The following is a 23,410-nucleotide window of genomic DNA, read 5'->3' on the forward strand; positions in this document are numbered from 1 at the left end:
CTTTGTGATCTCATCATCAGTCTCTGGTGGCTCTGTGCTGTAAATAGCATAATAGTTGAAGATCCTTTGATCAAATGTCTCTCTGAATTTGAGGAAGATACAAAGGGGGAGGAAGACCTGAAGAGTAATTGGAAGACAGACAGGAAAAAGGCCAGTCAACGATACATTTTTGAAAGAAAACAACAACACTGTGTGCAAAATGTGGCCTCAACTGTTTGCTGGCAACGCCCAGGGGAACCTCATACCATGTTTCACATGAGCAGTCAAAGACAAACAAAATACCTGCTAATTTGGGAAATCTGGGGATTTGAAAAGAGATGTAATACTAGCCTTATCTTTAAATGTATGAAAACATATCTGCATACAAAGAGCCAGATATTTCACTCAGACGTTGCTAGAGACTCAAATAGAGCGAGTGAATAAGGCAAGAAATACACTTCTAAATAAATGCTGACACGGCTCCATGTCTGCTCGATGTATAAATAAGCTGGTCCCCCCCCCCCCCATTCCATATCAACTTACCACGTGGTGATTAACATGATATATTATGCTTACAGTTTGAAGAGCATTCCCCTGAGTCGGCCAAAAACAATAAGTGTATTGTATATTAATTGAAAACATCTCACAATGTAACTCTTCTCATCCAGTAATGAAGAAATGATGACAATTCTGTGCAAACTCAAAGCCGTCGTGGCTTCATGGAAGAAACTGAGAATAAAAAATAAATAAAAAAAGAGCATTTATTTACAGCGTCGGTCTGAAAACATAACACTTTGGATTTAACAGACATCTCCTTTGTCCCGGCATTCGCCAACTGTCAAAGGAACAATGTTGTTTGCAAACACTAATTACATCCACGGAGCGACTTGCGGCGCACTGCGGATGGCCCCGTGCGTGGGACTTGAATAGGCAGAGATGCTAATGTTCTATTGTGGAGACACTGACAGCCTGAAGGTACGACTGACATTTTCTTAGGACAACTTTACTTTTCACGCCAGTGGGATTTGGAAGAATCCACTTTAACACGGGTTTCTCACATTTATATTGTATTGATTGGCATGGAAAAAGGTTCTGAAAAAGTTGATACATTTCTTCCCTCTGCAGTTGGGTTGAAGACAAGTCGGCTACGGACTACTTGACCTCTGTGACCTCTTTACTAACTGCGCATCTCAGCAAGAGGCCGCTTGGCTTTTTCTATGATTCATCCCGTGGAGGTGAAACATGCATTTAAATATATACACACCGTGGATGTTGTGTAGTGGCGAGAGGATTATTAATGTGCACTCTATACAGGACCGGAGCCTGCAGGTGGAGGATTGCGTGTGTTGTGCGTGCACATTTCACATGAGCAGTTGTGTCTGCGTATGTTTTTTTTTATTCAGGATCAAATGCTTCCCCGCCAGTCTAATCTGGTTATTATAACCATCAGAAACAAAAAAGTGCCAGCTTTTAACATTATGAACTGTAGCCGGCGCCAAAATACCACTTCTATTTAATCATTAATAAAAGACGGATCCTCGAAAGTGGATGGACACGGACGCTGGATCTAATTCCCTAGTGCCTTAGTCAGCTAGTTTGAGTCAGGAAAGACTAAAAAGGGGTCTCTGTAAGCACACTGCTCACCCTTGGTTTTAATTGGAATAAAAATGACAACCGTTCCAGCCACCAACCAAAATGATTGAACTGATTTTGTTGAAGCCCTCTTCTCTGCCACGCTCTCCTTCCCTGCACCGAGCTGACAATCTGAAAAGGTAATGGATAAGATGCAACCCAAACGGAGCGATGATCCACCAGCGCCCCCATCAGAGATCAGGAGGTATTACAACACACCAGATGATAAGAGGGTGCTCCCAAAGTACGAGATCAAGAGCGAGGCGCTCGGAAAATGTCGCTGGCTATATGGAACTACTCCAAAAGTCTCGTCTTAGTGCAAGCAAGACGGTAAGGGACAAGCAACTGGAACGTGCATCAATAAAAACTTCCCCTCTCAAACGTCAGCATTATTCATACGTTAAATAGACATTTGAAATGTCTATGTAAAAAAGAGTGGACTCAACACATTGCAAAACACACGCGCACAAAATGTACACACTAAAAACTGGAAATAGAGTTTTAAAATGTTTATTAAAAAAAATAGAAAAACTTACATAAAAAACCAAGGTATACATCTATATGTCAGTTATTTACACATAACAACCCATCCTTAACCACACACACATTTGAGCTAGGGATTTGGTTTGTGGCACTATGATGCAACAATGCATCAATCGTCCTCTAGAGGGCTTTGAAGACGACGGGATAATGCCGACAGCATCATGTGGAGTCCATCATATTGGTGTGCAGGGTGTTAACAATAAATCACAGACTTCTAAAAAACACATGTCCAGCACCAAATTTGGTTTTGTTCATGGCTCAACCAAAACTCCAGTTATGGCGACTCTGCGACATCCCAGGCTCAAGTCCCCTTCTGGATTGCTGTGTAAATTATGTCGCTTTCACACCTTGTTTCACAAGATGTAGAAACGCTGACTATAAATACAGGGGAGGAAGGACCTCTTTCCTTTTAGAATCATGACTTTTGAATTAAAAAAATAATATACGTGACATGATGTTAATGTTAACAATCATTGACTGCAGTAGGAGTCAACTCCTGGAACATACAACTAGAAGCTGGTTGTAGAAATAAAAGCCAAGTAAACCTGGCAGTGCTTATAGAAACAAATGGAACAGAAAGATGACTACGTACAGAAAAAAAAGGGGCAAATTTGGTCATTTAAGAAGGCAGTTAACCTGTTGCTTTAAACAGAAACAAAACGGAGATATAAGGCAGAAAATGCACTTTGCTGGTAATAAGTAGCACCAACTATTTTTGAAATGACACGAGTAACCAATGCTAAAAAAAAAAAAAAGGTGCATTTCCTCCAGTACAGCCTCAGTCTATGGAGGAGGAAATGCAGCCAAATAAAATGTTAATGATTGAAAACAAAAAAGTGATATGAGCAGTGGTGATAAAACATTGACAGTCAGTTGGCAAAATTACAAGTGCAATGGTAAATCATGTCATTTTTGGCACATTTCTCATGTTGCTTTGCCATAGCTCCCCCTTCTGTTGGGGAAAGCTACACACACGTACACACTCAAGGTCCTTAAATCCATCTATTGCACAGATCAATGTCGACAAATAATACAAAAAAAATAAAAAAAGAGCAAACTTATAGTGGGGACAACCACTCAAATAAAACCAAAATGTGACAAATTAAATAAAAGCAATTATTGCACATGAACGCAACAAACATAAAATAAGGTGGCAATGTTGACAATACAAAAACATAACATAATAGTGCCAAATGTGAACAAAAGAAACAACAAGGGAACAAATGACCAACACACATACACGCACAGAGAAACATTTGGTACATTCAGACAAGTCATCACAGTTTAAGCACTTGAGACAGGATCCGTTTTGTGCCGTCACACTGAAAACATCAAGTCAGCGTTGCGCTGCATAGGTAGAAAGGTAGTGCTTCGCTCCGGTCCAGAGTACAATTTGTGGAGGATAGTCCAAGCTGTAAGAACTCTGCGTCATAACTGTAGCCGTTGCATTCAGAAGACCAGATGAGCCCAAAACTAATTCAAATAAGGTCCAATAAGAGTCAAAACTTCAAGAGAGACCAGGTTTGATAATTAAGTCAGTACTATGGCACATGATGTTGCTTTGTAAAAAGGTTTTCAAGTGTCATGGAAACTCAATACTCGACGGAACCTTTTAGCCAACCGTAGCTGCTGCAAAGTGACACTGGGGAGAAGAGCAAGACCCAGTGTGGGAATCAGTAATCCCACATTAAAGTCTGTGCTGGTGTGCATGAAATTTAGAGGAAGGCCCTCTAAACTATCCAACTATCAGACTGCAAAATGAGCACAGTTAAGACTTCAGGCCTTTTACAAGTCTTCTTCACCTGCAAGAGCCTCGCAGCAGCACTTCGTGCTTGCACAAGAGCTAGCAGAGATCAATCATTAGACTCCTTTGGAGACAACTTCAGTTGACTTGTGAAATCCTGGACAAAGTAGGTGTGTTTCTGAGAGCCTCCAACAACAATACAGCTGTATCATGAATGCTTCACAGCTCCTCGACTCCCAAGACTCATTATGGGCCTAGTGAGGCCGTAAAAAAACCAAAAAAAAAACATTGCCAGTCAGACGCGTCTTTCATCTGCTCTGGTTAAGAGCAGGAAGATTTTCCCTCTTCCTGCGCCGCCAGGTGTTACAGTTGTACTGCTGCTGGCTCCTGAAACCCGGTGTCGTGTTATGACCCTGGGGAACAAACCGCCGTTGGGGACTGAAGGTACAGTGAGGGGGATTTTGACCTCGGAGGCTCCCACCTTGGTTGTGCTTTAAGCCAACTTTGTGCGGCTCAAGTGAGCCTTGAGAACTGGACCGCATGGTGTACGTGTGGCCATGGTGCCCTCCCATCTGAAGGTGGTGGAGCTGGTGGAGGGGGCTGGGAAGAGGGCTTGTGGAGTTAGTGTGCTGGGAGATGTGGGCAGCTTGTGACATGTGACGATGCACGATGCCGATTGTCGTTGGATTTTCATGGTAGAACTGGCAATCAGCGAGCGAGGGCATGGTAAGGTTTTCTGGGAGGGACATCTGGACCTAAAAATTAAAAAGTACAACATGCAATGACAAGTCTACCAGGAGCAATGGATGTTTTGTGGGCAATAGTTTCTACGCCAACATTTTAAAAAAAGAAACTAGCTTAATAGGTTTTACACTGTTTGAGTTGCAAAAAAAATGAAATAAAATGCAATGGAAGGTTCATACCTGTAGAAGGGGGAGGAACATAAAAATGAAACCAACCTGAGGCGTAGTGTGGATAAAGCCTGCTGGGTGAGTGGCCCTCCGGTCAGTAGCCATCTGGATCACTGAATGGACTGAGGCCAGGGTTAGGGGGTGGAGTTGGATAGCAGTATTAATGCTCACAGGAGAATCTGACTCCTGGAAGAAGACAACGTTTTACAAAGTTGCATGCACACTCACAGGAGAAAATGATGGCAGTTGCTATAGTCACGTTAATCTGACAAAGCTCTCTGTGATTGCATGAAAACAAAAAACAGGTGAAGGTTAAACTCCATGCGTTGCTTAAGTGGTTGTGAACCAATGAGTCACGGATCTAGTCAATGTTTCAATAGACAAAATATCCCTCGGTCTTACTATGTCACTTCCGGAGGAGGAGGAGAGCGAGCATGCAGAGGACGACGACGAGTGGTGTTGAGGGCTGGGGAGGAAGACTGGAGAAGGGGAGTCAGCGCTGAGGGGGGAGGAAGCGTCTCTCTGATCCTCCACAGAAACCAGTAATAGTCTGGCGAGGTCCTGCTCACAGGTCTCGACATCTAGGACCAAACAGAACACGGATGCTGAACCTTCTTTTCCGCATTAGGCTTATTACGACATAACTTGACTCCAAGACGGGTAAAAACATGGTCACATTTTCTGGAAACCTCACAAAAAAAAAAAAAAAAAAAAAAAAAACTCAAAATAAAAGTGCTTTCACACTGAACAGGGTCGGTTCAAACAAACCCAGGTTTATTTGTCCGGTTAGTGCGATCCATTTGGGAACAAACTACTACCTAACCCTAACCCATGGTGTTTCTCATCCCCTTTCAAGCAGACACTAGTGCGGGAGGTTTGTTGTGTGAAAACAACCACAGGATTTCATGGCGGTTGATATTTGATAACATGATTTTTTTAAAAAGCTACTTCACTAATAAATCCATCTGCCGATCGTCAAATTTGTTCAGGAAGCAATCTTATAATTCCTCTGTATAAGGCTGTGTATATAACCTATCAATGCAATGGTAACCATGGTAACATGTATGCACGTCAGCGCAGGCCTTTTCCTGTCTCTCCCGTCTCTCCATATTAGCATTATGAGAGTGCAAATTGACAGCATGTTATCAATTATAACCATTAATCAAAAACGAACTAAAAAGCAACACGGTATACATCATTTGTATTCTTCTTGATGACACCACATGGACACGGGTGTGAAAACACCCTAAATGTCACAAAGTAGATGCGATACAAAAGGTTCCCAAAAGGTTACCGTGGTTCTCGAGCTTGGCGTGCTGCTTGGCTCCCCACTTCTTAATTGTCCAGTCCCTGTAGGCCAACACCTCCGGGCTGACTTTGATGATGCGTCCCAAAGTGCTGCAACACAGATAGGAGGTGTCGTCCATAATTGCCATTAGAACACACTCGGAACTGGTGCTCAGAAAATGCAAAAAGGAGAATAAAATGATTGAATCAATTGAGAAGCCAACCTGTCATAATCTTTGTTGGGGTAAGCACGAGCGAGAGGAGACACTCCATGACTCAGCACCATGTAGGCAAAGTCAAACACCTGCTTGACTTGCAAAACACCATACGAGCTCCTGCCAACATCATTACCTGTGACAAGTCAAAACATTTAAATATGGAGATTACTTTAGACAATGCAATTACAAAAATGTGTGTTTACACTCCAGTGAAACATAAGACAGCACTAGCCTGCTAGGCATAAGCGAGCCTGATCATCATTTAGTCTTTCTGAATGTTTAAGCACTTCATTGTACAATAGTTATTTGCCCTTTTAAAAACACCACCTGTCATGTTTTCCCCACGTAAATGCACTAATGGTAGATGATAAATGTTTCCTACGACATTGATGTCACAACCGTACCCTTTACATGGATGTGCATCTCAAATCATGTCACTCTCCATTAATTCATCAGGTCAAACCCCAAGCTGACCTGGCTGTATTGGGTCTTCTATGCAGAGCATGGATGGCCTGGCTTCACTCCCTAAGGCTTTGAGCATTTCCTCCTTGGACAGGTAAGCGCCTCCATTTTTCACCCGGATGCCGGTCTTCATGTAGTTGAAATCGCGGCCGTACAGCTCGAAGAACTCAATCAGCAGGATGCCCAGGTTGATGTTGGAACGCCGCGTGTCGATTCGAGGGTGTAACTGAGGAGCGGAACAAGCGGCACTCATTACCTACAGATCAAGTCCGATACATTATGCGCACACAGAAAAGTTACGAGTGTGAAATAACGACATTTCAAAACCACATGAAATGACACCACAAATAATTACTTTTACAACTTAATCGCACAGAGTTTGAACAGAATTGTAAGACAACATTTGCAGTGTTTTTAATAATCCACAAAGCATTTTATTAATCGATGCATCGGGCATACGATTGTGTACCTGCAGGAAGCTGACGGCCATTAGAATAAGGCTGTAAGAGCTGATCCCTCCGGTGAAGACTTCATTCAGATCCCTCTGCAGTAGGAACTGCTTCAGGACGAAGATCAGAGGCGGCAGAACAGTGTACTTCTATGAGATGGAAAGACAGAACATAATAAACAAACGGAAGGCCACATTTGTGTTGAACACGTCAAGTGTTAAAAAGGTTTACCTTCAGATAGCTTTTGATTAACTGCGCTGCTTTAACAGCAGTCTCTACATTGAAGCTGATGTCCACTTTCACCTCCGTTTCATGGTCAGTAAGCTTGATGATTGGCACCTGAGGACAAGAATCAATCCAAAAAAAAAAAAAAGGTAGGTGACCGAAATCAACATGTCACGATTCATAATTAACTACTTTACACCAGGTCGTTAAGTGGTTTTAAACCCGCCTGTGTGGGTTCTCAACGTAAAAGACAACAAAAAGACTCTCTCCTGGTGACTTACAGTAGCTTTGTCGAGGACCTTAATGGGATATGGCCCCGCCACATTGTGTTTCCTCAGGGCTCGTTCCAGTTCCTGCAGTGGGGGATGGTCCCACTTTCCAAACACCACCAGGTCAATGTCACTGAGAACAGAAACAAAGTACTTTGTACCTTAGCAAGTTTATTTCTTACAGGTTTTCCATGAACACAGAAGTCACTGAAAGCACACCACATAAAGCCTAGTTTTATGTTGTGTAACTATTTCAGGCTTTTAAGGAAAGGCTGTGCAATCACAATGTGAAATATAAAGATTAAGAACACAATTTAAAAAAAAAGAAAAAAAAGGTGACAGGGTACATTCAATAATTAATATATTAAAAAAAACATTTTAGGAAATTTGTTCATGATGCGTACATCTCAAAAGACATGGTCTTCATTCATTAGCAATGTTGATCATGGAGTTTACCCCAAATGAATGAGTGAATAAAGTAGTTTCATGTTGAAACAATCATTGCAATAAGCAGCTGCTTTGTTTTACCCCCCCCAATAAAAAAATAAAATCAATGCTGATTAATAATTTCCAAATGATAAACTACATTTCCTTCTGCTTACCTGCACAACTAATGAAAAAATAATTAAAAACGGCCTATGAAAACTCCATGACAAGTAATATCTGCATTTCCAGCAATGTGGTCTTATTTCTTTGTAGCAAACTTGCATTTTAATGACAATTCAACAACAGGGCCATATAAAAAGGTCAGACTGTGGAAGAAAAACAAACAATATTACCTCGATGGAAGATAAAGTCCTGTGCTGAAGCTGCCAAATATCTCCACCTGCAGAGAAGACAAATACAAGCCTGATTTAAGTCGCAGAACATTATGGTGACCATTACCAATTAGATAGCTCAAATCAAAGATAGTTTGACCGTCATGTGTTGGCAGGTTAGCTATACTGCCCAAAGCCTGAATTTGTTTTATTCCAACATACACGTTATTGCTTCAAAATCTAATGATAGTAAGATCAAATCTAAATGTCACTGCAAGTGTATCGTCTGTTGTATTTGTGCCTTCTCATACCAAAGCAAACGAGAGAATAACTTACTTGTAGTCTTATGTCCTGTACAGACAAACTTGCAGAATAATAATAATAATAATAATAAAAAAAGCGATCTAAAAAGTCCACTTATGTTAAGCAGCAGTAAGCGAATAGTTTGAAGAGAGGTTACCGGGCTTGCTAAATATCAGTAACTTCCGAAATTGTTCTCAAAATACAATACTACAGATTAAATACTGCATATGGCTACAAGAGGCAAAACATGTCATACCGAGAATGGACTTTGTCATGGTCAATAATACTTGGCAAAACCCTTTTTCTATGTAGGGACCAACGCCCACTACAAACATTAAACATTTGTACCACCAGCGCTTGGAAGAGTAACACAACTTGGTCTTTAGAGAAAAGTGAGGCCCAGTGGGGCTCGTCTGGGCTATGATTAGCTAAAAAAAGAAAAGAAGAAAAAGCCATTTCTTACTAAGTACACTCAGTCTAACATTCTGTTGGCAACATAATTCACTAATGTTTCTTTGGGAGCGTAAGTGACGTGAGTAATGATTACATCTGGCTAACTCTGTTTAGAGGTGCAGTGTAAACTAGGCTGTTGACTAAGTGTGGCCCAAACTGGTTACATTTAAACCTCCAGACACAATAATCATTATTTAAAATACAGGCCAGAAAATGCTGTATTAAAAAGACAAAATGTTAAATGGAAACTCCACTTGCATTTTTTATTTTTAAATCATTGTATTGAGAGAGATATATCTATCTATCTTTAAAACAACAAGTTACCATTTTAAATGGGGTACACCTGTTTAAAATAAATCAATACAATGGCCCTTGAGTGAGTCACATTCCTTCTAAAGCCTTTAATGCCCAGTCTGATTAGACAGGGTGTGGGAAAAGTGGTGATTCAACTCAATGGCAATATTCCGTCTCCCTCATGCATGTAAATGGGCCACGAGAGAGAGAGAGAGAGAGAGAGAGAGAGAGAGAGAGAGAGAGAGAGAGAGAGAGAGAGAGAGAGAGAGAGAGAGAGAGAGAGAGAGAGAGAGAGAGAGAGAGAGAGAGAGAGAGAGAGAGAGAGAGAGAGAGAGAGAGAGAGAGAGAGAGAGAGAGAGAGAGAGAGAGAGAGAGAGAGAGAGAGAGAGAGAGAGAGAGAGAGAGAGAGAGAGAGAGAGAGAGAGAGAGAGAGAGAGAGAGAGAGAGAGAGAGAGAGAGAGAGAGAGAGAGAGAGAGAGAGAGAGAGAGAGAGAGATATATATATATATATATATATATATATATATATATATATATATATATATATATATATATATATATATATACACACACAGCGCAACATAAAGCAGCCCACTCCAACACCACCACTTACTTTAAGAGTCAATCATCTATTTTACTATTGCTATAAACTCGTGAATGTAAGCACCATGAATAACTACCCCTCGTCCAACTTTGGTGAAGGAGGTTTAGAGATCAAGACTTGATGCAGCAGAAAGCTGCAACTCACCGAGATTGGGTCGGTTTTTAGTTCCTCAGAAAGAAAGAAAAATGCCATTTATAATATGGAAAAAAAAAGATTAGGACATTCTGCTCACGTAATAATCTAGACAGGCCCCAGTGCTACCTACTGTGCAGGCCAGAGGAGCTTACTGTTCCAAGCCCACCGACACTCACCCGCGCTGTGGGCCACATGTCCTTGATGACACTTTCTATTCTGTTCACGACAGCTCTCCTCATGGCCTCCTCCTCCGGTCGCGGTGACATGAAGTTGAAAAAGTCCACAATTTCTTCATGAAGACTGTAAAGGGTTCAAGGGAGACGGGACACCTGGGATCATGGACTGACCAAGTACAGACTATGAACAGTATTGCTGGGTGTATTTGAGAAGAAAGAAACATTTTTTAAAAGGCTGCATGTACTAGGCCCGGGCCTACCGAAGACTATACTGCTGGTAACACAGAAGGAAATGTTTGAAGCACTGGGAAATTGAAAATTAATAATTGATTTGGGCCTTTTTATACATCCACACTCACAGTAACTCAAGTTAACTTATTTTGCAAACTACTGGGATTGGTGAAAAAAAAAAAAAAAAATCTGAATGGACATGAACACATCAAGTAGATCGGTTAAAGTCAATTACAGCTATTGTTTGATTGGAGAGACCACAATGGATATTTGTTTATGGTCAAATATATAGCTTCAGGTGTGTGTGAATATGAACATGGGGCACAACTGTGAATATTGGTCATCCTTATTTAACATGTTGCCCTTACAATACATGTAGCATTGCTCATTTTGTTGGGTGACCTGGTGGAATTCCTATAAGAACAAGTCACATTGGACATCCTTCCATAACTATTGTACAAAATTTAAAAAAACACCCGTCTTCTATATTCTCACCCATTAATGCCAGGGCTGTACCGCCTGGATTTCCACAGGCTACAAGAGGAGTCTACGTGGTGGCCATTGCAGCCGGAGGACAGGAGCGGGTTGACGCCGTGGAAAGTGGTGGCTCTGCTCAGGTGCCTCCTGCGGCCGGACGACTGGGACTGGTGGTGGTGCTGCTGCTTGCTGCTGCTGCTGCTGCTCCCATGCTGATGGGGTTTCGTACTGCCGGGGGTGTGGCCGCCGGGTTGTTGCATGCTGCGACAGTGTTGCTGAACGCCGTGAAAAGGCGGAGGGGGGTACTGCCGCCTGAGGTTGGTCTCGTTCAGCTCGTGCTCGCCGTAGTGTAAAAACCGGCTGGCCTCCTCTGCGACGTTCAAATTATCGATTTGCAACGAGGAGCCCGAGGGCGAGGAGCTCTCGGCCTCCGAGTCCAGCGAGGAGGAGGACGGCGACAGCGAGCCTTTCCTCCGGACATTCACCCTCTCTCCTCCGCCGTCTCGCTTGGGCAGTTTCCCGAACACACACCCCGGCGCCGGTGCTACATTTTTGCAATACTCGCCGTTGGACACCGTTTGGTTTTGCGTCGCAAAGTTGCGGTGGAGGTGGTTGTCGGTGCACGGGTTTGCTCTAAATCCCTGAGAGGTCTCCCAAATGTGCATCCACAGGGAATTGGCAGGTCCCTTCTGCTCCGGCTGGATCCAAGCGGTCCTGGGATCCATTGGACTCGAGTTCGGTCGATAACCTCTTTTTCGCCGGAAGATAGCGAGCAATTTGAGCAAATTAAAGACTTTGCCCCTCAAGAAAAACGAGTTAATCCTACCGCGTTAATTTACTTGTTGTCATTGCAATGCTTCATGTACCAGAAACCGGTTCGTTTTTTTTCCTTTTTTTTTTTTCTTCTTCAAGCGGCTTGTCCAACTCCACTCCCCATGTAAACCAGCCAATATGGCGCACCCAGCAGCACGGATCAGCGTCTACGCATGTGTGAGGGATTTAAATCTTTGAACACACCCCCTCGAGACTGAAGGATGCATCAAGTCACCCATATTCAGGCCAGACAAACCGGAAGCTAAACTATTTTAATATATACATATTTTATATCATATCAAACGTCATACAAAAGCCCCACAATTACAAATGAGTACAAATATATTTCTATTTTGTATGAAATATATATATATTTTTGTAACTATCATCATATGATGCCTGTTTTCCCTTTATGTTTTGATACATGTCCAGTTTCAAGCTGTTGCCATAAACAGTTTAATTATACCAGCAACCACTAATCATATTGTAGATGTTATACTGTATTTTACTACAAATATCTTTCCGAAATATAGTAATTAAGTAATTAAGAAGCATCTTTTTAAATGATACTTTTCACCTCTACAATATCGATAACATGTGTTAATCATCTATTTGTTTGATTGATAGGTTTTTGAAAGAAAGTTCAACTCTAGTCTAAAAACCTGATTTTTAATTCTGGATTTCTATTAATATATCTTTAAGTTATAATAATGCCTTTTTCATGTCTTTTTACATTTCAATAACATACACACATAAACGTTTTCTCGACATAGGTTATACTTCGTTCAGCCTTGTTGTTTTTAAGTGTTATGTCTATTTCCGTGAAAGTACATCGACAGTAATACAAAACAATAAAATTCCTTGTATGTCCACACACTTACTTCTTAATCCTTCAAAGTGTATGGCTCTGTGTTTTTGAGCTTTTAATTTGAAGGATGACTGGCCCCGGAAACTGCTGCTTTTAAGTGTTTCAACACTTTTCACAAATCGACGGGGCTGGCTGGATCATTATTCGCTGCCTTTATCGCCAATTTCGTATGTGAATGTTACTGTGATAGTTAATTACTGTGAGCCATAAACTGGTTATAAGGGAATAACATATAAACAGCATTACGTTTATACCTTATTCCCTTATAACCAGTTTCATGGCTTTAGAATGTATTTCAGTGAGACGATAATGCACCAACACAGACACAAATTGTTTCAATATGTAGAAATTTTTATTTGAAAAAGTTAAATAACCTCTGACATGTTAAACTGTACAACGCATTGACTGTATGAATGAAAAATAAGATTGCCACAAACAGCAATAGTTCGTATTTACAAACACACAAATGAAGAAACATATACAGCAGTGCCACAATTATACCAGAACACACGGGCCGACGATATTTTACAATACTTTAGAACATTACCCGAGTACAGCAACAGCAACAAAGGCAGGGAGTCATGCCGGTACCTTTACAACAGGGTTGTGGACAGCTAAAATGTTAGAAAAATCAATTTTACATGTCTCCAACAATAAAAAAGTAGGACAAATTTGCTACAAAATCAGATCACATTTAAATAATGTATTATTATAAAGTAGAAGTGCACGTAACAAAAAAAACCTGTCTTAAACCGTCTTTGCCAGCACATGTCAACTCAAGACTTAATGAACCTCCAGTCACTGTCTTAAGGAAGAGAACACAACCCATTTGTAATGTGCCCAAACAGTCATTGGCTGTTGATTTCCCCCTGTCTTTGATATCGGAACAGACTCACACGCGTGTTCATGTGGATTAGTGCTGCGTGTCTCTCAGCTCGTGACGTTGTCTGCAGACCGAACCTAACTGGTTAATGCAGCTGGTAACTGCAGGAGGGACGCTCCGAGACGTTTCTCCTCTCCACTCCGCCATGGCTTCCAGGGCTTGTTTGGGATTGCAGGGAGACAGGTCGTAGATGCAGTAGATGGCGGCTAACTGGACCTCCCATGGCACACCTGGTAGGAGGAGGGTGGGGGACATGATGCGATTAGACTCCATGTGGAAATGCACTCAAACACTCGAATATACTTAAAAACACAGATATGTAGTTGTGTATGGAAAAGATAAACACAAGCAAGGAAGCTGTATTCGCCAAGGTTTCTCATATTTCGTACCTTCAGCCTGTCCGTGCCTACCGAACGTGTTGATGACGTTGGCGACAGTTACCACCGAGGAAACGCACCTCTCTTTGAGTCCCAGTTGACAGAGGTATCCTGTTCGAAAAAGAAAAAAAAAGATAATGACACTCTTGACTTTCCCTTGGAGATTTGACACGTCACATTTTCAGGTTAAGTAAATGATGAAAACAACTGACCTATGAGTCGGAGTACGGTGGCGACGCCCACATCAGAGACGGGTGTTTGTTGCCCTCTGGGCTGGCTCACCCAAGTGTTCATCAATGGCCACAACTCCTGGCTGTCAAGCCAAAAAGAACAGATCAACACGGGAGTACACAAAGGAGTCATTTCTTTAACCAAGCTTCACGAAGGTTATTCACAGTAGATTCTGTTTGGAAGACGACTGTGAATTAAAATTACGTCATTATAGGCACCGCAGCTTTGAGTTAGAAAAACAACTACACACCCTAATATGTTATCATAGGTCCACTTCCACCTCTTGTGTGCACAGAGGAGTTGCAGCGTGAAGATATTCTGCCACGCCTCACTTCCGAGGTCATGGCCGTAGCAAGGATGTGTCGAGAAAGACAGGCTTGACCCGGACCGAATATCCGAGAGTGTCCTGGAGATCAGCATGTCGATGTTACAGGGAGGACTCTGCAGCAACATAGAGACAAACGGTTTCACTGGGCTCATTCCACATTTTGAGACAAATGGGAAAGAAGACGTCATAAAGACAACAAACTGACTCACACAGGTTGATTATAATATATATATATATAAAAAAATATGTATATATATATATATATAAATAAATATATATATAAATAAATATATATATATATATATATAAATATAAATAAATATACACATATATATAGCAACATAAAGTGTCTAAAATTTAAGGGGGAAGTTTTCCCAAGCCACTGCCAATAGGAGACAGAAGATATAAATCAAAACAAGCTAAAGTCGAGTCCAGAAACACACAGCATGACACAATGAGGAGCCCCATCTCTACAAATCCTTCACCTTCTCCCATCCAAGGAATGCTGAAAGGCAGCCGAGGACGTTTTCTTGTGCGTTCAGCTTGGTGACTGTGTGTATTGCCTGGCACAGAGAACTACTGTGTGAGAGAACATGGGGCCATGTCGTCACTATGAACAAAACCAGCGTCGCAGAGTCTGGGAAATCTGCAGTAGGGCAGATGCAATGAGAAAGAAAGAAAAAAGCATCAATCAAATGTGCGCTTAGGTAAAAAATATATGTGCAACAAAGACGGTCTTCAGAGTTGAGCGAAAAGGCTTAACTTGCCACGAGTGCAGGTGCATCGAGTGTGTGTGAGGTGGATTTAGGAAATACGGTACGGCACCTTCAGTGAGGAGGCTGTAGGCCAGGATGTGAGCCTTCTCCCAGTCTCTCCTCTGTCTACAGATCCCCGTGTACACTCTGCAGAGGGCCTGCATGTGGTTTCTGCTCAGATCTCTTTTCTCCGCTTTCAGCTTGTTCAGGATGGGCAACGCCATATAATCTGCCTCAAGCTGAAGAGAAACGGGAGAATATAAAAACACATGCACAGTTCATTACACGTTTGTCTTTACATACTCTTTTTCTACCAAAGGAAAACCTGCTAAAAGTAGTCGACCGTATAACCTCATCGCCCCCAAAAATGATAATTTCCCGAAAGAACACACTGTTACTTATAATGGAAAAGCAATTCAAAGCGACCAGAGGGTCAGCGGATGAACGGCAAGAGTAAAAGTTGCAAAACACAAGCCCAATGACCCGGTGCACCCACCGATCTGAAGCGGCAAATCTCAGAGATGACCTTCTTCTCCTCGTCCCTCAAGACGGGCTTTTTGGGCAGGTTACCAACATACAGGTGGCTCTGGATCACGGGCAACAGATCAAACGCCTGGCTTTCGATCTGCTTGAAATAGTTCAGTACAAGGTTTTGCTCCGTAGGCCCTGCAACCTTCGTAGTCGGTGCAGAGGTCGTCTCATCTTTGAGCGACGTGGCGCTCGGAGTCTGGGGCGAGGTGGCGTCCTCGCCGCTGTTCGACGAAGGGGAGGAAGGCACCTGCTTGCGACTGACAGCGGGGGAGCAGTTATCTAGCCGGAGACATTTGCTGCTTTTAGGTTGCGTCAGATAAGGGGCCTGTCTCTTCGCTCCTCTCGTCTCCGTCTTGGTGAAGGCCGTTGAAGTGGAGTTAAAGCAAGACACCTGGCTGTCGGTCGATGTCGGGGACGTTCCGCTCTCGGAGGAACACATGCCGAGACCGACGTTGCCTCTGAGAATGCTCAGAGTTCGGCCGTGGGCCGAGAGCTCGGGGTACATGGTGTCGAGGATCCTCATGGAGTTTTCCTGCGACGGACTGGAGGAGGACGACGGGGAAGAATTCATTGCCGTCAAGGGCAAGCGGCCCGGAACGGGCACGGCGTGTTTTGGGGTGGCGGAGCCGAACTGAAGCGGTGATGACGGGACTCCGTTCGAATGGAGTGGACTGTTTAAAGATGAGGAACCCAGTTGCTGGCTTGTGGGGGTCAAGTGGGCCTGGACAGGAGTGGTAGGCGAAGCCAACCGATCCATGGGCGAGGGAAAAGAGAGTTTCCCAATAGCCTGCCTTGGGTTGATTGATTTGCCCGCTTTTGGAGGCGTAGTCAGGGGGGTGAGGAGACGAGGAAGTGGCGGGCCCATTTCAGAGCGAACTTGGCCGATGCACTCTGGTGGCCGAGCTGCGGTTGAACGAGTCACGGGGCTCGCTTTTTCCTCGCCGATCACACGAGGGCTCGCTTTTTCAGGCACTTTGATAGACGACTCCAAACATTCATTTTGTCCATTTGTGGCTACAGCGCTCCTCAATGAGGTGGCGGACCTGACAGAGCGCAAGTTATATTTGACTTCTATGCTCTCCTGAAGCAGGTCTTTGGCAATGGCCTTTTTAATGACTGCGTCTTCCTCCAAATTGGACAAAGCCTGCAATGCCAAAGTGGGTAGCAGACGTAAAGGACTCAGCTGCCTGCATGCCAAGTGTATGCTTTCCTTCAGAGATTCACATTCGACGGTCTCGGAGAGGGGAGACCCAGGATCTGCTAGCATTTCACTGTTCAATGTCTCCGTGTCAACATCCTTTTTCGAAGGCGTTTCAACATTTGCATGAGCAGATTCACGGTCGGCGTGGGGCTCACCGTCCTCTAGCTTCAACAGTGGAGACTCGCTCGGAGACGGAGGTCTTTTATCACCATTTGACTCTGAGGGAGAAGCTGCTACACCAACCACTTCAGCTCCTTTTGCTATGTTCCCAACTTCCTCCCCAAGAGGTTCTGTGGATGCATCACTTTCAAGCCTTTCTTCCACATTCCCATTGGAGACACTAACAACGCCATCGCCACTGGTTGACAAACAGGGGTTATTGTCTGGTGCCTCTGTTTCCTTGTCAAGACTTTGGCTTTCGTTCTCCTGGGTTTCAAAGACGGTGGTATCTTGACTGTCCTGTCCCAGACCACAATGGTCCTGACTACTTCCCCCCACTTCTGGACCATTTTCTGTATTTGTAGCCTCCATGTCCATGCATGTTGAGGAAGAAACTAACTGCACATTTCCCGTTTCTGCAGAGAGTGCAGTTGTATCACTCCTCCGAGGGGACTCTCCACCATCGGGAGTGACTGGTTCAGCACGAGTAACATCACTGGGGCTTTTGTCGACATCCATCTCCGTAATAGTCCCGGACCGATCCTCCTTTGCCTCTCCGAAAGCATTTTCCAATTGAGATGCGCTCGCGGCACCGCCGCTGCCGTGACTTGCACTGCAGGATGGCTCTGGACTTTCAGAAGTTAAGGAGACAACCTCAACCAAAAGCGTAATGTCTGACGTGGACGCTAACTGCACAGCTGCTGGCTCCTGCTCGATCGGCACGTGTTCTTGAAGAGGCGTTTCCTCACCACCTGAGCCACTTTTGCCCTTCGTTTCCAAAACGACGCTCAACTCATTTTGTGCCGAGCCTTTGGAGTCATTTTCATTGGGAGCGTGTGCAGATGGGTTCGGACCGTGGCTCGTTACTGATGTCGCGATGAGCTCTTCTCGGGGGTGAAGAGCATCGTCGTTAGAGATTTCGGGATGGTTTTCCTTTTCGCAATCAGCTGTCTCCATCGATTCCATCTCTGTGTCCTACAAGAAGACAGAAAGGAAAAGAGAAAAAAAAAAACATGGATGTCATTCGTAATACAACCATGGATGGCACTTTGAGAGGGACCAGGCTGATCAGAAGGCAAGACAAAAGCCAGTGCTTGAAAGACCACTTTGGAATTATATTGAACTTAAATAGATAAATGTCTTAAAAAAATCTGTGAGCAATTATTTAGAGATTTTTAAATGTTTCGATGTTCATACAATCCTAATTCCCGTGTCTTTGCATTTTTAAGACTTCTTTCTATACCAATTAAGCCCTTATTTTAAGATGAATAAATTCAATGCCTTTTCAGGTACCACAGAAACCAGGTCCATCTTCTGTGACTTCCTTTTAAATAGATTGCTTACAACCACCATTCATCTAAACATCAGAAATATTAAGTTTACTCAAATGACCTCTGTGTTTTGGCAAAATATGGTTGGATTTTTTTGCTTGACAAATTACTGACACTGTAAATTTGAAAAAGAATTAAGACCAAAGACGTCATTCCCCAGGTAACGCTATTCCTGTGCAATGCTTTGGTCGGAAATAAAAGAAGCATTTTCATGTAATATTTAGGACTTCTCACCACATCTGGCAGCGGTGATATGCAGGGAAGCATTCGTTTGAACAATGCCAGTATCGCCTCAACAGATTCATCGAAGCCGTCCCGGTCAGCAGACTCCTCCTCAGGTTGGTTTTCCTTGGCCAACCGCGTTCTCTCTTCGCGAGCGTCCGTTTGCTTCATGGCACCCGTCGACTGGCGAGACGCTTTCCGCCGACGCGGAGAGGGTTTTAACTGTGTAAAAGTGTCACTTGTTTTCACGTGGTAACTGGGGGATTCACAAGCCTTGTAGGGAGCAGACTGGAGTGCGTCATTCAGATGAGGGCGTGGCCTGTTCTGCGGGGAGCAGGGTAGAACTTGTTTGGACCGGGACTCTGAAATTACAAGAATGCAACAAAATATTTTTTTTTAGAAAACAAAGTATTCAAATTGACGACACTTCTTGAGTAATATCAGTAATAACACACAGATGGACAAGACCGCCTCATGGTGCCTCACCGGATAAGTGCAACCAGTTGGCCGAGAGCTGCTGTTGGGGTTCCACACATGCCCACAAGTTCTGAAGCAGCATCTGGAACTTTTCTGAAGAAAAACAAACAAAACACAAACAATGACACGCTGCAGTAAAAAGTAAAAATGACAACTATGTGCATGTGATAAGCCCCTTAAGTTAATGTCATGAATAATAGCTGAAGCTGATTGGATACCTTTGTCAACTTTAGGCTCCTCCGGTACACTCGCTTGAGTTGATGTGCTCCTATATTCTGTCGAGAGAAAATCCAGATATTGCTTAAGATTTAAATCTAATTTTAGGTCAGAGGAATTAGAGCCTTTTGAAACATAAATTAAAAAATGTGTTGAGCTATTTCTTTTTATTGTGTTTATTGCAATGCCAACTTTTTGAAGAAACAACATTTGACCACAGCAAAAGAATAAATAAAACTAGAAAACTCTATTTGTAAATGTTACTTGTTTACCTTTATTCCTTTCTCTTTCCAGTGCCATCAGTCTCACCTGCAAATTAATTAAGAGCATACACAAAAGGGAAAAAGTTCAAACATTAATTAAGAAACACTTCCACCAAATTGACATCAATAAAAAGGTCATTACTGCACCTGGAGGTCGTGGATATGTAGTATTTTATGATTGACCAAATCTGAAAGACAGAGCAGAAACATAAAGCCAAACCCACAAACGAGCTTCAAGACGTGCCGTCGTGTGAAATCCAACGTTCAATACAAACCTTCAAGCAGCCTAACTTTATTTTCAAGGTTGTCCTTTCTGTATGGGAGAAAACAACATGGAAGACTTTTAGCACAGTTTTGTTTGCTTCTTTTTTTTCTCACAAGCATGATGAAAATAATAAACAGCGAAGCATGAATAATCGTAACATAAAAGTCCATCGAGGTTGCATATCAAATAACACAAACGAGACACACAGGAAGAGAGAAAGCCACGGCCCTCCATCATGTCCAGATGAAGGCAGAGCGAGTGGACGTTCTTACTTGCTTGTTGTCTTGGCGTTCTCCTCCATCAACGCGTCGACCCGATCCGCTTGTGCTTGAGATTTCCTCAAAGACGTCTGCAAAGAGGTGGACATTTAAAATGACGTTTCCAGCACACATGCCTCCTGAGAACCACGGCTCACATGCGTCAGCAGTTATGAGATCACTTTTTTTTTTTTTTTTAGCTTACCTGTGTTTTCAGCAAATCGTTTTCCACAACGGCCTTTTCCCTCTTCAGCTGTGCGTTTTCAAGTGACTGTGTATCTGACAGTTCTTAAGAGTTTGAAAGACAAGTAAGCAAAAAAACAAACAAACAAACAAACAAACACTGTAACACATTTTAATATATTAATAATCTACGAATTATAGTATGGTTTAAAGTTAAACGTTTAGAGCATGTGAATGAATGTACCTTCCAAATCCTTAAGCCGGTCTTCAAGCTTCTTATTCCTGAGGGGTGAGAAAATAATAGTTTGCGTTTTTAACCACAAAGATAACACCGTTATAATATAATTATCTGCAGTGTCATAGTTATGACATAATTATCTCTTACTCTGCCATTGTCTTGCTGTTTTGCTGCTTCAATTTGTCCATCTCTTCAGACATCCTTTTGAAGGTCTCAAGAGCACCCTATCAAAAAATAAATAAACACAGGGTGAATACTGTAACAATTAGAAGACAAATGCATTACTACCATCCTTTAAATGGGATTCCACTACCTTCTTTTCCTCCAGTTCTGCTTGAACAGATTCATAATCCGCTGTCTTCCTCTCCAGCGCCATCCGTCTGCTCTGCTCTTCCTCGAGCTGCTGCTGAAGCCGGATCGTGTCACTGCAGAAAACGCATTCACAACAGGAATGTGCTGAAACCAGTTGCATGCATTTATCCTTCAGAAACTACACGGGAAGATCACAGTGAAATAATATTGAGATTCTTTAAATAACTTGTTTTTTTTTCTTATTCCTTAGTTACCCCGAGTCACGATTTAGCGTCATGGTGATACAATAGTGATATTGACTATGCTATATTTACAATAAATACAAATCACAGGGTTAAAAAGTTGAAACTTTGTGGTTATCTTGCCAATTGATTTTCAGTCTTTTACTTCAACACATTCAAATAGGTTAAGTTAGCCAACTAGATAACACATAACTGTCAGCAAATATATATATATATTTATTTTATTCCAGACTCATGAGTCCATAAAGCAGCAAACACAAATACAACAACAATACATAAAATACAATACAAGGACACAGGTACAATCACTGCAGTTAAAAAGTCACTTGTGGTTAAAAAATGGTTCCAATGTTTCCAGAAACAGGAAAAAATACCTTGTATCACTCTGTGTTGGCTGAGTTAAGGCTTATATATAAAATTCACAAACATATGACTTGCACTTGTTCATCTGGGAAGCTTGGGCAAGATTCTGAACACCTGAATCCTTTTTCATTTTTGAACGTTGCGAAACAAATTCATTATTAGTAAGCACATATGTGTTTAGTTAAAACGTTTGTTTAGTTAAACAAATGTGTTTAGTTTAGTTAAACACATAAAACTAACTAGTTTGCACGTGATACGCGCGGGGTCCGCGGAAACGTCAGGAACTTTGTGTTTACAATGTGGCCTCTCACCATGGCAACTAGCTACAATTCATTATTACTCACTCGGACACCGTTATCTTCTGTTTCAGGGCCAGAAAGGACGACACATATTCGGTCAGGCTCTGTAATAAGAGACGGGAAGAGGCAAAACCAAAACAAATAGGGACATGTATTATCACCAACAACGTTTACATATGCCGAAAAGATTAAAACAAACAACACATTGGCTCATATTCACGTTACGACAGTCGTAAACTGTTTATGTCCTGTCTATAAAGACGAAAACAGAACTTTTTGAGTGACATTTCTGTGGAAAGATGATCTGACCTGGTGCAGAACAGGACAGTTTTGACAGTTTCCAACCATCGCGTCCGCGGCGATGGTTGCCGTTTTGGACTGGTTGTCCCCTGGCATCATGATAAAACTGATTTCACCAAACCCCTGACCGGCGTCGTGTTGTATTCTATGATTATGGGGGGACACAAATTCCAGACAGGTTCAAAATAAACTTCACATTTTCGCATATCCCACGTTGACCAAGGACCCGAGCCAGGACCTCACGGGGCAAGCTTCATGAAATGCCGGTTTACCTAAATTATATATTTATTACTACTTTGTAATCGCTTTTACGTTCTGGATTGAATAACATTACTTATGACGAACAAAGGCTTTCAGCTGAGTATTTTCTTTTTGTCGAACGTAATAGGATGTTTCCTGACATTCGGATTTTAATTCAGGCAGTTCTTTAGGGCATCTATGCTAATTCTGTGTGACGGCCGGTAGGGGCAGTGTAACTGTCAAGTTTACACTGACGTTACTCACTTCCCCGTAGTGTACTGTTCGATAGGCTATTTAATGTTTTTTAGAGTCGACTATGAGGCCTAGCGTTAATTAAACACACGTATCTTAGTACGTCAATGCATTACATCTATGAATTACATAAAGCATAGCAATAATAAGGTTAGATATGGTTTGTAAATGTGCAAATGTGATATACTACTTCTCCGTTACGTGTTCGTCCTGCAACAGTCCCTGGTGGTCTAGTGGTTAGGATTCGGCGCTCTCACCGCCGCGGCCCGGGTTCGATTCCCGGTCAGGGAACTACTTTTTGATACATTGCTAAGGGACTCTATCCCATTCGGAAAGGTAAGTTATATCAACTAAAGCTACGGCTAGACTTAGACTAGACTGTACACATAGACTGTGTATCAAATCTGATGGTTCAGCCCTCTATGACACAGGTATGAGGGAACTTATATTGGTATTCTCTCTATATAGTCAGCAGAGGGTACTGTTGTACAGCAAATAACAACAGTGTTCCCAAGCTATGCCTTTCCTCCCTACCTCTCTCTCTCTGTCTCTCTGTCCCACTAACTGTTTCCCATTTAGGTCAAGGTCCAGATAGAAAAGCAAAGAGTTTCTGCACAAACCACAACAACATTTTTTTTTAATTAATACTTTATT

At 42.5% G+C, this 23,410-nt stretch overlaps 2 protein-coding genes across 2 annotated transcripts; both read right to left on the reverse strand.

Moving 5' to 3' along the window:
- Positions 1-2,161: 2,161 nt before the first annotated feature.
- On the reverse strand, positions 2,162-12,106 carry LOC117745863 (terminal nucleotidyltransferase 4A-like). Its single transcript, XM_034554437.1, has 12 exons — positions 11,169-12,106; positions 10,443-10,566; positions 8,499-8,545; positions 7,732-7,852; positions 7,457-7,564; positions 7,246-7,374; positions 6,789-7,002; positions 6,321-6,447; positions 6,104-6,207; positions 5,212-5,390; positions 4,858-4,995; positions 2,162-4,653 (listed from the first exon to the last, which is right to left on the reverse strand). Exons 1-12 carry the CDS (start codon positions 11,873-11,875, stop codon positions 4,207-4,209), a joined length of 2,445 nt encoding a protein of 814 aa, XP_034410328.1. The 5' UTR covers positions 11,876-12,106; the 3' UTR covers positions 2,162-4,206.
- Positions 12,107-13,166: 1,060 nt separating this feature from the next.
- On the reverse strand, positions 13,167-22,484 carry ice1 (KIAA0947-like (H. sapiens)). The gene is made up of 20 exons (XM_034554105.1): positions 22,274-22,484; positions 22,010-22,068; positions 21,062-21,173; positions 20,896-20,972; positions 20,755-20,792; positions 20,533-20,615; positions 20,343-20,419; positions 20,081-20,118; positions 19,953-19,993; positions 19,815-19,851; positions 19,545-19,601; positions 19,336-19,419; positions 18,862-19,211; positions 15,902-18,271; positions 15,476-15,644; positions 15,136-15,296; positions 14,573-14,763; positions 14,304-14,404; positions 14,104-14,202; positions 13,167-13,944 (listed from the first exon to the last, which is right to left on the reverse strand). The coding sequence occupies exons 1-20, from the start codon at positions 22,361-22,363 to the stop codon at positions 13,745-13,747; spliced, it is 4,434 nt and encodes a 1,477-aa protein (XP_034409996.1). The 5' UTR covers positions 22,364-22,484; the 3' UTR covers positions 13,167-13,744.
- Positions 22,485-23,410: the final 926 nt, after the last annotated feature.

The sequence above is a fragment of the Cyclopterus lumpus genome, chromosome 16 (genome assembly GCF_009769545.1).
Source record: "Cyclopterus lumpus isolate fCycLum1 chromosome 16, fCycLum1.pri, whole genome shotgun sequence".
Classification (NCBI taxonomy): domain Eukaryota; kingdom Metazoa; phylum Chordata; class Actinopteri; order Perciformes; family Cyclopteridae; genus Cyclopterus; species Cyclopterus lumpus.